The sequence below is a fragment of the Xenopus laevis genome, chromosome 9_10S (assembly GCF_017654675.1).
Source record: "Xenopus laevis strain J_2021 chromosome 9_10S, Xenopus_laevis_v10.1, whole genome shotgun sequence".
NCBI classification, from domain to species: Eukaryota; Metazoa; Chordata; class Amphibia; order Anura; family Pipidae; genus Xenopus; species Xenopus laevis.
The window spans coordinates 57,735,728-57,753,327 of record NC_054388.1 but is presented as its reverse complement, the minus strand read 5'-3'; the positions used below and the strand labels follow the sequence as shown (position 1 = coordinate 57,753,327).

Here is a 17,600-nt window from a genome sequence, read left to right as displayed (position 1 = left end):
TTAATTTGTCAAGCAAAGCGAAGTTACGCTAGCGATGCCTCATTTGAATATGGCGCCAAGTTAAAGTACAATGGACGTATATGTAGCAGCAAATACATTACACTACACAAGCCTGAGAAAGCTTCATAAAATAAAATTGAGTTGTTATTTTGCCCTATACATGTGCCCATTGTATAGTTTAGGTGCCATATGTTAGGAAATGTAGGGGGGAAGGAGGGTGCCCCCAAAAAAAATTTATGATTTTTTTCAGCCTATCACCCTTAAAAAAGGAAAAGACGCCAGCGTTTTTTGGGACTTAGAAAAAATTTCAACTATTTTGTTTTTTTTAAAAAACTCCTATCTACTCTATTGCACTTCGCCTGCTATAACCTGGTAAAACTCTGGCGAAAGAGGTCACGTTCAGAAAAAGACCAATGTTAGTAAATTTGCGTATTTCCGCCCCCTTCGCCAGAGTGCAACTTTGCCAGCGTTAGGGTGAGAAGTTGCGCTAGGCTATCATCATCGCTGGCGAATTTTCGCCTGGGTGACTGATAGTAAATTTGCGAAGTTTCGAAATGACTTCACGCTGGCAAATTTTTACCAGCGTTAGTCACTTCGCCCTTTAGTAAATTTGCCCCATAGTGTTTTTGACCTATTTATCTGCATGCTGCATTTGTTTTGTTTTTTATGCAGTCTGAGCTGCCATACTGCTGCTGGCACCAAAGCAAAATGAAATATGAATTCTAAGAGCCAGTTCCCCAGTTGGTAAAATAGTGATGTAATAATTAGTAATGGGAGAAATTGTGTCAATATAGAAAAATAAGGCAATTATTGTTTGCTTTTACACTTACTTGCTGATGTGTATATTCCTTGTTGCAAGGAAATTGCACCTTCTTTTTCTTGTGTGTCTAAATGCATCTGTTTATGCAAGCCACCTTAAAGTAGGTAGAAATAATAACAAGCACAGGTCATTGTACAGATTTAAATATTATGGAAGAGAACTGTGGGAATCCTATTAATATAGCTCTGACTACTGTGTATTAAGCATTAAATAAATATATTGTCCTGAAAGTGTGCTAGTCCAGTTTTTCTTGGTGAGGCAGGAGATGCCTATTCTGTCTTAGAGGAGACCAGCCTCCCTGAAAACTAGTTATTTTTCCTTATACTTTGGAACAACAAGGTGTGCAGAATCATTTTGTCATTCATATTTGTTTATATATGGCTTGGGTATCAGGTAAGATTGCAATGGCCTCTAATTACAAATATCTGGATCATACCGTGTGAATGAGAGCTCAGAAATGAAAGGCTGCAGCGCATTTATACAGCTTTAGACACAAGCTTGTAATGTAATTGAGCATCGGGTTGCAACATCTATAGCAGGGGTTCCCAACCTTTTTTTTTACCCGTGAGCCTCACTCAAATTTAAAAAAAAGTTGGAGAGCAACATAGAAATACTAAAAGTTCCTGTGGGTGCCAAATATGGTCTGTAATTGACTATTGGTTGCCTCTATGTGGTCTGGCAGCCTACAGGAGGCTCTGATTGGCAGTACACATGGTTTTATGAAACTAAAACTTGCCTCCAAGCCTGGAATTCAAAAATTAGCACTTACTTTGAGACCACTGGGAGCAACATACAAGGGGATGGAGAGCAACATTCACTGGTTGGGGATCATTGATCTATAGGATCACATGCAGCACATACAGTACATGGAAAATAGTAAAACAAACAATAATTACAAAATGTGCTAATGTAATTTACCATTTTTCAAAAGACATTTTAAGTCAACTGCTTAGAGCTCCTCATTCACACCCCACAGGCAACTTAGAGGCAGATTTATCAATGGTCAAATTTCCAGTTCATGGGAGTTTTAAACTCCCATGAACTCGAAATTCGACCAACTGCAATTTATTAAAAAAATAATAATAATTTTTTGTACTTGGGGGAATAGGATCAACCCGCAGACTCGAATCGAATTTGATTTGAATTTTTTTCTTAGAAAAAAACAAGATTTTCAGGAAGGCAGCAAACAACTCCAAATTGATGCAAGGGTGTCCCCCATAGGCTAAAACAGTAATTCGGCAGATTTAAAGTTGTGAATAGGCGAATTTGAGTTCTTAATGGGCCAGTGTATGATAAATTTTGAAAATTTTATTAAAAAAACTTGAATCAAATTTTAACAGTTCTCTATTTGAATTTGACCGTTTTAGACATAAAAAAACAAAAAAATTCAAATTCGAAATTAAATCTGAATTTTCACTTTGACCCTTGTTAAATCTGCCACTTATTGTAGCCCTGGATATTTGGTAATCTTTTGACATCCCAGCATACTTAATTTTCTCAAAAATGATTGTTTTGATTGCTGTATCTGTAATCTGCTTACAAGAAAATTGCTATATAAATACTTCACTTCTTTCTGAGGCTGAAAACCTAAGGTAAATTACTTCTCTGCCCTGCGCTGATACTGATCTTGGTAGTGCCATACAAAATGACTATAGATAACATGATAATATGCAACATGTCTATAGGTATTGCCATGAGGATATACTTTTATATGAAACTGGCTCTATACCCATAGCAGTAAATTAGCAGTTATCTTTTAGCAGCCTGATGCAGATACAAATATGAAACCTAACTTCTCATTGTTTGTTTAAAATAGAAAACACTTATAGAAACACTTGGCCCAGGATAGACAAGCTGCTATGAAACTAGCCCCCCCCCCATACACACACGCACCAACCTGCTAGGAGCTGTAGTTGTAAACAGGTACAGCGTCCATGTTTGCTCTATTCATGCTCAAGATCAGGAGAGCCCATGTTTACTAATGAGGGATCTACTTTTAGTGATCCCATCACTTTTAGTATACCATTGTGATGCATTCTGTTCAATTGGAAATATTACTTAAAGGAAAACTATACCCCCGAAACAATGTAGGTCTCTATAAAGATATTGCATAAAACAGCTAATATGTAAAAACCCTGCTCATTTTCATAATAATATACTTTTTCAGTAGTATGTGCCCTTGGGTAATCATAAAAAGAAAAAAAAATAAGGGCCACCCCCTGGGATCGTAGGATTCACAGTGCACACAAACAAACCATGCATGTTAGGTCACATGAACCAATTAACAAACAAGCTCTGTCTTTTGCTTCCTCGCTGCTTCCTGATCTCTGAGGCAGCACACAGACCATCACGAAATGGTGGCTCAAGGCAAGAGATGTAAAAGAGCAATATTCACTTAAATATATATTCCAGTTTAGTAAAAGTCTTTAATATGCCACTAAATATGATGTAAACTATCTGTTGCTTAGGTATTCATTTTGGGAATTTGTAAGTATTATATTGATATATAAGCAAATATATATTGCTATATTTAACAAATAACTATTTCTTATGTAACCTAAATAAATAAACTGTAAAAAAATATCTGAATGAAAAGCATGAAACAGGTAGGTGATTTAAACAAGCTGTTTGTTTGAGATCTACTGATCACCAGCTAAAGTTCTACTGGTAGATCCCAATCTAGTTTTTGAGCACTCATGGTATTTAAATAAAAAAACAGTTGTTAAAGGTTACCTGTCACCCATGCCCTTTCACAGGCTACACAGTTGTAGACCATGAGGAGAGCAGTCGAGGGGGTTCAAAATGGAAGTTGTCTCTATGCCTGAGGTATAGATGTGGGGAAGGCAATGTATGATTGGTAGCTGAGATTTCCAAATGGGTTGATGATATGGTATGTCTGTTTTGATAAAAAAATGTTTAATTTGAAGAGGACCTTTATTTTACAGCTTTTTATGTCTGGGTCACAGGTCCCCTTTAATATTACAGCGAAGCAGAGATCAAGGCAGTTTGGAAAGACAAAGCACTGTCTTTACATTAAGGGGCACATTTACTAAGCTCAAGTGAAGGATTCGAAGTAATAAAATTTCGAAGTTTTTTTTGGGTACTTCGACCATCGAATAGGCTACTTCGACCTTCGACTTTGAATCGAACGCTTCGAACTAAAAATCGTTTGACTATTCGTCCATTCGATAGTCGAAGTACTGTCTCTTTAAAAAAAAACTTCGACTACCTACTTCGCCACCTAAAACCTACCGAGCACCAATGTTAGCCTATGGGGACCTTCCCCATAAGCTTTCTAAGCTTTTTTTGATCGAAGGAAAATCCTTCGATCGATGGATTAAAATCCTTTGAACCGTTCGATTCGAAGGATGTAATCGTATTCGAAGTCGAAGGATTTTACTTTGATGGACGAATATCGAGGGTTAATTAACCCTCGATATTCGACCCTTAGTAAATGTGCCCCCAAATGTAATTTCGGATCTTAAAGCTTAGAATTCCTAGATTTTTTTAAAAAATGGCTTTGTAATCTGAGCTGCAGTCATACTTTAGAAAGAACCAGGTACTGGTGATCCTACCAAAACTGGGCAGATGGACCACCACTACTAGATTTTATGATGCCTCATTTGCTCAGCATTTTGAAATCCTTAATGGGCACAGCTGGCAGCTGAATGTAGGTTTGATAAGAACAGTTTAGACATCTTTAGATGTAGCAGATGGAAAATTTTACACAAATAAAGTAGGAGAAAGTGAGCAATTACGTTTTTATCTGCAGTTACATGCTGCATCTAGGGTTTCTGTTTAGAACATCAGCTTAGTGGGTGGTCAGCATCCTTTATCCTTACCAAATCTATAACCTTCTTGTCTCTGCATTTGCTGCTGGATCTGAGCTTATATACCTATATATATATATATATATATATATATATATATATATTTATATTTAATAAAAACAATTTTTTTACGTGTTGAAAGGAGAGCTGAATACAATTTCAAGAAAAAAAAAAACAAAGGGTCATTGAAATGGCTGCACAGTTTTAGCCAAATGTTCCATGCTGAAACATTCACTTCAGCTGTAGGAAAAAAGATAACCTTGCAAAAATGTCCTAAGAAACTTTTTGAAATTGTGTTCTTGCTTCAAGAATCTTTTTTTAATGGGGTTTCACAAGTTAAACCCTTTTGTTAAAATGCTTACTGTCGGTCTTTATAGTTACTGATAGACTAAAAATATATAAAAAAAGTATAAAAAATATGATTGCAATTTAAAAGGCTGTTCAATGTTTCCTATAGTGGAAAATATATATTTTATTTACAAGAGAGTGGGCATGAGGCACTAGTCTAATGCTGTTAATTTGGTATGAATTAACTTTTTTTTCGCCATTTACAGCTTTGTGGTAAAATTCATGCTTTGAGGTGACATTTTTTGTGAATCCATGCTATAATTTCACAATGTGGTCTGTTTTTCCCCCCTCCAAAAACTCCTGTTGCACTGAAAAAAAAATCAGTATCATTATTATCCACTAGTGATGGGCGAATAAATTCGCCTGGCCTGAATTTGCAGTGAATTTCCACATTTTGCTGCCAGCAAATATATTCGCGAATCTCCCGCGAATATTCGCCGGTGAAAATTTGCTGCCGTCAATTTCTGATTTTCTAGTTTTTTTTGTGAAAATGTTCGGGTTTCATGATTTTTTTGTGAAAACATTTGAATTTCATGATTTTTTCGTGAACTTTCCGATTTCACGTTTTTTCGTTCACTAATTTGTCTGTGAATCAAAACGGGAGAAATTTGCACATCACTATTATCCACCCCTTGTCTTCCACATCAACCAATGGCAATGGAGGCCACCCCACCCAGTTTATATAGGGAGCTGTATGGCTGTGGATTTGGAAGAAATTGCCAACATGGGAATCATTTTTGTTCTGTGAGAATAGTGGTAGAAAAGTGGAAAGAAGCTTGTCTGACTGTAGGCTGATGCACAGTATATGCTATTGCAGAGCTAAAAACAGCTTAACTGCAACGGGATTTTCACCTTCCCATTGACTCCAGTTCATTTTGACAAAATTTCACGTGTGTAATTTCACAGACTTTTTATGTAAAGAAAAATGCTGCAGTTTCATCCATCACTACTATTAACCCTTGATACTATAATCTATATAAAACGTTTCTGTATTTTTATGCTACCCATACGTTGGCCCTGTATTTGATCCTATCCCCCTACACTATTGTGAAGTATTGTAACACAGCTGTATATTAATACTGCAAATTACTCCAAAAGGAAGAAATATTAATTTGTTTACATTTTGAAGCATGTTCTAGAAATGACTGGTAAAACCAGTAACGTTAACCTGAGATGGACCACTGAAAACCATAGAAGTAGTCAGAAAGTTTTTCTCATCTCTAAACATGTTTATTATATTACCTAACAGAACTAATTTGGCAAACAAGGCAAAATATTACTGATGAATTTTCATGTCCCCGCTTAATCCTGTCTTGATAATTATACACACATTGCCAAATCTATGGGAATTCATTTCTTAAATGTCTTGTGGAATGTATCACTTAGATCTCATAGATGGGCTGTGGGAACCATAACATAAAATATGAGTTGCAATTACTAATTTTAATCCCATCTGCTAAGTATGACAACATTAGCATTTCCATTTAATTAAAAACACCCTTAAAGCAGCAATATTTTAATCATTTCATTTTATTTACTTTTCTCCGGTGTCACTTCTAATTGTAACTTTTTTTTATTTTTTAATAATGAGGGTTTTTTTCCATTTCATGTATCATGCAAAGTAAAAAAAAAAGCGCTGTTGATAATTAGCAGGCTTCTGTTATTACTAGACTCAGGTGTCACAATTGTGCCTCATCCTCATTACAGTAAAAGAATTTCACCTATCTGATTCATTATTGCTAGATAATGTGACTCAAAGGCTTCATAGGCTCCCCAGAAAAGTAATTCAGCCAGGCAAAATTATCAGCTAATTATATTTAGAATCAAAAGCCCAATAACTATTTGCAGATAGATTGTATGAACTGAAGTGAATAGATCTGAATATTAAGATTCACAGATTTAACAGGCGATTTGTTAATTGGTAATAGGTTTTCTGAATATTTTATTGGTCTTCCATTTTATACTGCTAGTGTGTGTTTGTGCGTGTATTGTATGTATGTATAACTTTATTTGTAAAGCTCTGTTAAGGAGCTGCATTACTGTACAATGCATAAAAGTACAATATATATAAAAGTATATATAGGGAAGACACACAAAGAATATACACAGAATTCATATCAGGACAAAGAGCTTAATTGCTATGTGGTTAGACATACAGTGGATGGGAGGCTAACATACAGGCACAAAGTGCAGATGAAAAAGTGCACAAGGTAAGGCATAGTCAGTAGGCACAGGACTAGTCTAGTGTTCTAGTGCTCCAAAAGGTAGACTCTTAGTTTTTTCTTGAAGAGATTGAGAGAGGGTTCCTTACGGAAGAATTCAGGGATGGATTTCTAGAGACAAGGAGCAGCAAGATAGAAGGCTTTGAGACGAGAGGTGGCAGTGGATGTGAATGGTGTGAAGAGAAGATGGCTCTGAGAGAAACGTAGAAGACAACCTGGAAAGTACAGTGAGACAAGAGAAGATGTGAAGGGCTTTGAATGTTAGCAGAAATATTTTATATACTATCCTTTGCTTAACAGGCAGCCATGCTTAGGCTTTTAGTTGGGGTTGAGCAGTTTGTAAGGACTATTTCACCACCAAATATGCTTTACTTCTTTGTCAAATGTATTAGCCTTATATTGTCTTTTATATGTTGCTTCTCCTTATAGCAAATATGGAGTTGGAAGAATCCCTGTTAGGTTCACAGTTGCTGATTTACCAAATGATTGGTGATACCAAAAATAAAGAACAACACTGGAAGCCTAACTGCAGTTTACTGGTTTTACAAAAAAAATAATTACCATTTTACTTATGTAGCCAACAGACATAACCTCCACTGTTAACATTCACAGCAGTGTCTGAACAGTGTGCATATAATATTACTTGATATAGTCATACACTATATAGACACAATACATAACATGCTTAATAACTCACGGAATAGCAGTTAGCTTCTATTTCTTATTTCACTGAGGAAGAATTATAGATAACCCCTTTTCTTTCATTAACATATAACAATGTTCAACATTTTAATAATACAAAGTAATCCTAAAATATCTTAACAGAACCTGTGCCTACAACTTTAATATAAGAGGACAAACTGCATTAAATACTGGATTATATATTTGCATCATCACCCAGGAGCCCACTTAGTACAGTCACTTGGGTTGCGGGACCTGAATCGAATGGTTGTAAGAGGTTCCGGTTATGAGATGAGAACAGCAGGGGTTTGTGGCAGTCTTTGTGACAGAAGGAGGCACTTAATAAGTGTGGTGTCCACAATGAGTTCTTAAACCTAGTGCCTAGCAAACTTTAGTGTCCATTGAAGACTTTGGCAAAAGAATTGCTAAACTTGTCTCTGGGTAATTGGCACATTAACTGGTTCCAAGATGGGGCCATCTGAGAAGAAAAGGAAAGGATGCTGCTGGGAGGACAGTACAAAGTTCTGGCCAGAACTGACTAAAATGCATGCATGCAAAAGAGATTAGAAGAAACCTTTATCTCATTGGACAACAAGGGTTAATGATTCCTTGATAATGTGAAGACTTGGGGTACAAGCTGGTACAGTTGCTCACCTATTAACTGGACCCATCAGGATTAGTATTCCACAGCTGCCTGAAATAATCCTCTGTCCATTGCCTGCTTCTGGTGCTGGAGGCCTCTAAGCTCTTTTACCAATGCAGTTCAATTCTGCTGCTCAGCTGTTCCGGCTCTGCTCCTTTCCCTGCACAGAAACTTGTTTGCTTGTCTTTGCACTGCTGCAGTCCTGCTACCTGGTCCAGACAGTCCCTCTCTCAGGTACCTGTAACTCCTTTTATACCCTCTCAGGTCTCCAGTCACTGCTGTATCACTTCCTTTGCATGTGCTGGTCCTCAGTCTGTCCATGTGCCTCTCATCTGCTGATCACATGCAGCCTCCACAGCAGGAAGACCAGTTAGTAGGAGATTGCAATAGTCTAAACGGGTTAAGATGAGGGCATGGATAAGCGTTTTGGCTGTTGTTTGTGAAAGAAACATGTATATCATGGCTTATTGTGTAAATATTAACTTATGAGGCAATAAAAGGTGCCAAATTTATCCATTTCTAGTAACCCATAGCAAACAGATTCATGCTTAGTAAAATGCTGCCTACTTATAGAATACTATAGAATAGATGATTATAACTGTTGCACTTTGCACCTTTTATTAAATAACCCCAAAGGCGGTAAACTGATGAACTGATATTAATTATGAACAATCACTGTATAGTGCATTACTTATCAGTGCTATATAACAAAGATATAAAATGTAATCATTTTAATTATAAATATGTAAAAGCACATATCAGTTTTTGTCATAATTAGTATATCTTTGAAAACCTTTTAATTTTAGAAATTCTAGCAACTAGTGATAAGTGAATCTGTCCCATTTTGTTTTGCTGAAAAAATTTGCGCGTCAAAAAAATATTATGCACAACAAATTTGAAAAAGTATGACCATTTTTCGCACTCCAAGTGCATTGAAGTCAATAGGCGGTGACTTTTTTGTCTCTGCGACTTTTTTGTCCAAATGCATTCACATCAATGGGCGTCAAAAAAAACTTTTACGCGTGCCAATTTTTTTGTTGCAGCAATTTTTTATTTTTAATGGCAAATTTTTGCAGCAGATCCGCAAAAAAATTAGCAGGTGGCTAAGTATAGCAGTTCGGAATCCATGCCTGGCGAATAAATTGGCTCATCACTACCAGCACCCGATAACTTTATTAAATATATGGTGGTCGACATTTGGTAGACTGAGGGCACACGGGGCATATTCTCTGCCCAGTATAGGGGAATACTTAAAAAACTTTAATAGGACTTTACAGTTCTATAATAAAACGATAGAATATAGTAAGGAAGCTAAACTGTTGAAATAATTACACATTCAACTTTAATTTTTCTGGCTGAATAAGGGTGGTAGCCACAAATGTTTAGATTTCTAATAGTCAGTGTTGTACTTAAACTAAGATAATTAATTTATCTGTTACACACTCTTTTCAAATTCTACACAGCGTTTTTAGACCAAGGTGTTTATCATAAAATACCTTTATACTTGATAATATAGCCATGCAGTGTTTTCTTGCCCACTTCATTTACCTTCTAATACTCTTTAATATTGTATATACAGTAGACCTTCTACAACTCTGTCAACTGATGCATAAAGTCTGTCAGGGCTGGTATTCTGAAGCTGGTGCCAGGATTTTGGTAGTATCTTACTGAGTATTGCTGTAAACCAGATCATATGTGCAACATTATACCCTTCCACACTATGTGTGCATTTTTCTTACATACCAGGCTGTGTAATCGCTAGGATATAATATAATTCATAGATAGTATAAATAGTTAAGGGTTATGTTTCAAGTGTGCCTCACCACTCAGCTAAAACAATAAGCATGTGAATTAAACATAAAACATTTTTGTACCAATTTAATATCAGGTTTTTTTTTTAATGTCATTTTGAACAAAAACTATCATTAATCTTGCACAGTTTCCATCAGTTTCCAATTTCATATTTTTGTAAGTTTACTGGAAATGCTATATTTGTACATGCTGGATTTATGTTTTTAAGCTAATTTTATGTTTTACAGTTATTTTCTCACTTGGCTACATATTTTGTATTTTTTCTTTGATTGAATAACATTGTAGGATGTTTGTGTTGCAGTGAGCTCTGTTATCAAAGTGAACCTCTTCTATATGATATTAACAGTTTTAGCCTACTGTCAAGTGCAATCACTTTTTGTGAGTCACCACATCAATTTTCTTTTGAGTGCACCCAAACCTACTGCAACTGACAGGATTTATTATGGACATTCAATCAAATATCCAACTAGCTACATTTACACCCAGTACAAAAAATATCACCTCTGTTATCTTGTTCTTTGGTCCATTCTAAACAACACAAAAATTGTTTTGTTTTTTTTAAAAAAAAAACACTTGACTACAACAACAATTTACTCTTGGGGGAAGTTTAGAATTATTGTTTTATAGGAACAGTGCTTAGAAGCAATATGTAGGATACATGTATGTTTCTACACCATCTGTATAAAGAGAATCTCCTGTTGTAACAAAAGGTACCCCAGACACACGTGCATTAAAGCAGTATGCTCTCTAACCTATACCCATTACATATTGTGGATTGCTGACCATCAGAAAGGAAAAAGGTACTCGCTGATTGGCTTGTTTCATACCCAAGAGTTGAGTGTGTGCACAGAAAAGGTACATATAGGGGGTTATTTACTAAACTCCGGTCAGGCTTTTTGGGGCAAAACTCAATTTCTTCATTTTTTAAACTCAAAATTTTCAAGATGAATTAAAGTCTGATGCAGCAAAAAGCCTGAATCCGAAAATCTGCCATCTCAGATGAAGTAAATGGCAGAGGTCCCTATCCTATTTTGACGTTTCTGTGGTCTGCGCTGCAATTAGCCTTTTCTAACTTTTCAGGCAAAAATATGAAAAATGTGAGGTTTTCAGGAGCCATTTGGGAAAAAACTCAGAAAAACTGTATCGGGTTTTTGCTCCATTTTATTGAGTTTTTACTCAAACAGATTAAATCAAGCTTTTCAATAATAAATTAGGTCAATTGTGGATTCTAGTTTGGTCGGATTTTTTTTATTTAAAAAATCAGAAACATTTGGATTTGGATAAATAACCCCCATAATGATGCAAGTGTTGGCCACTAAAGGGCACAAAACTGAGACTCTTAGGGGTATATTTATCAAAGAGTGAAGTTAATAGTGAAGTTCCGCCACTAGAGTGAAATTCCGCCACTCTCCATTCATTTCTATGGGATTTTTATAGGCGTATTTATCAAAGGGTGAACTTTCACTTTCACCCATTGATAAATACACCTTTCAAAATCCCATAGAAATGAATTGAGAGCTGCGGAATTTCACTCTAGTGGCGGAACTTCACTCTTTGATAAATGTACCCCCTAGAGCCTATACACAGAGCACTTGCACTGGCTGGGTGCATGTTGACTAATGTGGCATTGTGTTATAGTGACAACCTTTAAAGCAAGTATTAAAGTTACTTTAGCTTTTCATGGTTAGATAGGCATTGTATTCTTTCACTACTGTAGAGTGAGTCTGTAACTGCAGCATGTTCAGCAAAAATGAACATCATTCCTGAAACCCTTTGAAGATGGATCTAATCATGTTTTGGGCGATACAAATCGCAACAATAGAATCGTTTCCCTGTACATTTCAAGTGTCTCTGCAATTATCTTCTGGCATCTGTAAACTGACTGGACAGCCTCGGGAACTACAAATGACCACAGCATTTTTAATCATGTTTTGGCCTACAGCATCTCTGTCTAGAAAATATTCATCTAAGTGTTTCATTCTTCAGGCTGTTTATTTGCCATGCTAAAAATTCCAAATGGAGACCTTGAGACCTTGCTGGTGTGGGCACTTTGCAGAGTACGGCATGCCTGGTTCACTAGTTTATCCAAGATAATGCCTGAGTAGCCTTTGATCTAAAAAGTAAAATGCTCTTTATCCTGCTATCCTTATGCCAACACTGTGTTTTATTACTAATAAGCAGCCACATTGTTTAAAATAATAGTTACATAGGAAATGCTTTTAATACTTTATGAGTCTCATTGCAGGTAAATCCTTACTGTTATTACAGCATTATCATCATTAGCATTTCATAATGGGTAAATAGAAGTGAAAAGCATTACAAAAAAAAATCTGCCCTCTTTATACAAAGTATTTAGATTCACTCTTTTGTCCTTTAGAAGTGTCCAATAAAATATATTAGCCTCCTTGCATGAAAATGTCAGTTGCTTTTTCTTTTCTGAATATGGGTGCAAAGTTTAGGCCTCACACGCTAACTACATTTTCTGGTGCAGAGAAAATTGCCACTGGAAATGATGCAGTTCTCACCCCCACAACAAAACACAACTTGTGTGCAGTTTTTCCATGTGTGTGTTAAAGAAAGCATTTGCAGATGCCCACACCTACACTGATATTCTGGAACAGTACATAAGGGCCTATTTGAATCATACACAACTGATGGGCGTGTAAGTGCACAAATATGTCTCTGGTGTAAACATTTGCATCTGGGGCAGAATTCTTGGTAGAAAACATCAAATAGCCCTCATCAATGAGTCTTTTGGTCTTTTCCTGGAAGAATGTGTAGACAATATCAGGGGATAGACCTACTTTTAAATTATCTTTAATGGGGGGTTAACTGCTCAAACTTGACATTGTTTCTCTTAAAGCTATCCGTGAAATACAGTGTTAGACAGTAAATATTGCATACATTATAAAGACCTTGTTCAATTTAAAGTGTGACAATAAAAATACTAAATCCACAGCCAAAAAAATGTATATGTATTGTGTCATTGAAAATAAACAAGGATGGGGTTAGCATGACCTCAAATGGTTTTGTAGAATAAGATGAAGGGGGGAAAAAAGCCTAAAGTTTAGAAAAATCTAACTCCTTTTTTGGTCAGTGTATTTGGCTGGATTTCAAAACCATTTTGCATAAACACAGCTAAAGACATGTTTTGAATTTTGCTTACATTTGGACTTGCCAACAAAAATACAAGTATATTTTTACATGTTTCGGACATGTCAGTTTGTTGTCAGTTTGCAGCAAGGCAAAAACTCCTTTAGCATGGCAACGTTGCTTTCCCAGATGCAGGGACGGCAACTGAACCGACTCATGTTTAAGTAGAACATTATTATAACACTTGCCATGGATTTTAACACCTCCATGTATTTAGGAAACAAATGCGAAACTTAGCTCATGCTCCGTTTTTTTTACTACCTCTTTCTACAACATAAGCACAATACAGATCGTGAGTCACAAAATATATTTAAATGGCTGTTAGCAGAATTGCCAAATACTCACGGAATTATGCGCATTGCAGCACTAAAGAAGCTGTTCCGTAGTATTTGACCATACGTTGAAAATGAACATCCTTGTTTTCCACGGCATGATTAAGAAAATCTGTCCATACTTTACTGTTGTTGCGTGTGTTTATTTGCTGATTACAAAATGTGTTGAACAGCGTTTAAAGGACAAAAAAAAAAAGCAGAAGAAAAACTGCAGAGCTGTGCTTTGATTTATTCAGCACACAAACATATGCTGCATGTTCTTTTCTGTATATTGTAGTCATGATCCATAATAGGTTTTTATAAGAGGACAAGATTAGGAATTGAATTTAGGCAGAAAGTTTCTTACCAATTCCATATGTATTTGTCCAGCTATTGGCTAAACTGACTTAAACCCCAATCCTTTTCCTCCCACCCCAATCTTTTAATTTCAGGCTGGAAGCTGTGCACTGTGGCTGCTATCCCCTGTGCCCCAAATCCTTGGTGTACCCCGAAATTTTCCCAGGTAATTCACAAGGAGCGAAAACCGTTAAAGCGGTAGGACAGTCTGGAATCTAATACAAGAGCAATTGTTTATTTGGCACAGCGGCAGTGTTAATGTAAAATAAATAAATAAATGTGATATAATACATTAGGCAGCGTTTATATGTACCATCTGTTCTTTCACAATAGCAAAATAAAGTATGTTTTAAAATAGCTTTCTGCGTTGGTCTTTGGTGATGTGGCTATACTTTAGGAATTTGGAAGGGGAATAATATGGCCAATAATTTATAAACACACAGGTAATGTATACACATTCAGATCCCCATTATATGCATGTATATGTAGTGCTGTACAGTATGCGTATATAAACAGTTATTATTATTGCCACTCAATGTTTCAGCAGTGTCAAAGATGGGTGAATGTTATATGTGACTGTATTTAGACATGAATATACATTTGTTGCAGTCACACATATACATATATATATGCCATACAGCATCTATTTTATTACATTAACACACATTTGTTATTTTTATTCTTATATAATAATTGTATACAGAATATATACGAGACTGAGCCATCGTTTTTGGCACAGAAAGTAAACCTTCTGAACCTTAGTTATGGAGGATTATCCCAATCAAGTTTTTGACAAATAGTGGTGATGTTCATATTATAGCAGGATAAACTATTCCTTCCTTCCTCTATTGTACGTATTTTCCCTGAGAATAAAACATGCAAACAAACAACATACATAGGATGTTGTCTCTGTATAACTGCAGTAGAAATTAGAAGAAATCCGATGGCTTATTTATACAGCTTATAGAACTCTGAGATAACGTCTGATATCCTGTAGTATTCACAGCTAGAGCTGCGTCATTCCTTATAACACAAGGTACAACCACCAATCCCCCTTCTCTTAACACAGATACAAATTATGCAGCAAACTGATATTTTCTTTCTTTATCCTTCAAATCCTTCTATGATTGTTTTTTTAAGATAACTGATCTGGTTCTCCTTGGTGCTCCATTGTCTAAAGCCTTTATCCAGGGCAAATGAGGTGTCAGGACAATGTCTTATATCTCTTCCTGAGGGTACATTATTTTTTTCCAGAAATAGGTGGTCATATTGTATAAGGATAATAATAAAAAAAAAAATCCATGACTAACCTGTAAAATATACAGGAATTAATGTGCACCCTGTTGGAAAATATAAGGATATTAGAAGTCACACAGGAATTAAAATGTAACATTTTTTTGTTTAATGACAGAGGGTATATCATGCTTTTGTAATGCACTCATTTTAAAGTCAGGATATAAGTGACATCACAAAGCACCAATGGTATCACTAAGCACTCTTATACTGTTATATTTTTACAGGTTATTCACCACGTTTGTATAATATATTCTTATACATGCTGTTAAAAAATATTAAGTATAATTAACATTTATAAAGCCTTGTGAATCAGTGAATCTTGTGTATTATAAAAAGTGATGTCCCTTACTATAAATATATATATATAGGGATTTTTATATAAGGATTTGGAGGAAACCTTAACATGTGTGTTTGACCTGGAACTGCATCACCATGCCTTGTTACAAATTCCATGGTAGCTTTCAGTATCCTTACAATTTACTTTTACAGGATATTACAATACTATTTAAGATATAGGTTCATTCAGGATTGGGTGGAACAGTGTACAGTTGCTCTGGGATTCAGTTCACTGCCACAAACACGCAATTAAAAAAAAAAAAATTATATCCCAGACATGTGGAATTAAAAAACAGTTTTTTAAAAATGTGCAACATTTCAGGGCTTCATAAAGGGGCAGGAACATGTTTTTGCAACTGTTTTTAAGTATATATATAGATGTATAGATAGATATATATAATATGTAATATTTGTTATTTGTGTGTTAATGTGAGTCTGTATGTATACATGTAAATACAAGGAAACAGAAATTAGTATAGCATTTTTAACTATGTCATGAATCTGCTATGTAAATAAATACAAGCACAATTGCTGTAGTAGTTTTCTTGGGAAGTGCATTTACTAAATATCCCTCGTATGCGTAGTGTTACATTAGAATAATGTATTTTAATGACCCAAAGGAGGTGTCTAAACAGTACAACTACACTGTCTTATTTAGCATTAAACATCCTTGTGAGCTGAGGTAACCTTATAAAATCATGTTTAAATAATGTAAAACATGAGGCAGCACAGAGCAATATGCATTTTTAATTAGTAAAGTGACTAATATCGAGTGTGTGCTTTGAGGTTTTTATTTCATTAAAAATGTATCTGTTTTTTCCTGCAGCAGTATATCTGTATTCTTCACCTGAACAGCTTTTGCGAAAGCTCGAGGATTTCTGTAAGAGGCCGGATATTGTAAGGAGACACCGATTTCAGGTATTTTAATGAGATCTAAATTCAGCCCAACTAGGTCTCCAGTTTGTGGTAGAGCCCAAAACATTAACAGGGCTTGTGACAAATCTGAATGCATCTGAAGACAGAATTATAATAATTAGTGTGCTTATTTTGAGAAGAAGCATGTTATGCCAGGATATTAGCCGATATGCTAACAAGAAATAATTAAACGATGGGCCAGTGTGTTAACAGAGGTCTGATAATATGCGCTGCTCTTAAGGCAGACGCTTCTCTCTTTAATTTATTGCCTTCTAAAATGACTGTCCTGTATATATGGACCCACGAGGGTAACAAAAATGAACCTGGATTAATGCATCTCATTAGCTTTATAGGAAAGTTGAAAGGGAAATCTTACAATTAGCCTAATGAAGATAAGCTTGAATATTAATATTGCAATCTTTTCAGGCAAAGCCCAGGTGAATGTTATCAAGTGCAGCACGAGGTTGAATACTGTCAGTCGCACATGGAAATGTACATGTTCAGCTGTACCCATTGTTATTGTATAGTTTGCTTAAATCAGCCTTGGTGCTATTTAAAATGTGCATATATGTATATTAAAAAAAAAATATATATATATATATATATATATATATATATATATATATATATATATATATATATATATATATATATAATTTAGCAAATGGACCCGTACTCCAATATGCAATGAAAATAAACACGTTTATCTCACGATACCAGGAGTGCGGGTCCATTTTCTAAATTTTGTGATATATTTTGACCCATGCACCCGAACTCGTCTTTGATCCAGTAAGACTGCGCACACTGAACATAATATATATATATATGTGTGTGTGTGTGTGTGTGTGTGTGTATATACATAAATAAAACCTGAAA

At 35.5% G+C, this 17,600-nt stretch overlaps 1 protein-coding gene across 3 annotated transcripts in view; it reads left to right on the top strand.

Annotated features, from left to right (window-relative positions):
- Positions 1–17,600, top strand: part of gtdc1.S (glycosyltransferase like domain containing 1 S homeolog) — a 151,447-nt gene that overhangs the window by 110,163 nt on the left and 23,684 nt on the right. For all 3 annotated transcript variants that reach the window (XM_018237592.2, XM_018237591.2, NM_001096040.1), the window contains 2 exon segments: positions 14,273–14,343; positions 16,636–16,727. In XM_018237592.2, coding sequence (XP_018093081.1) covers positions 14,273–14,343; positions 16,636–16,727 — 163 coding nt within the window.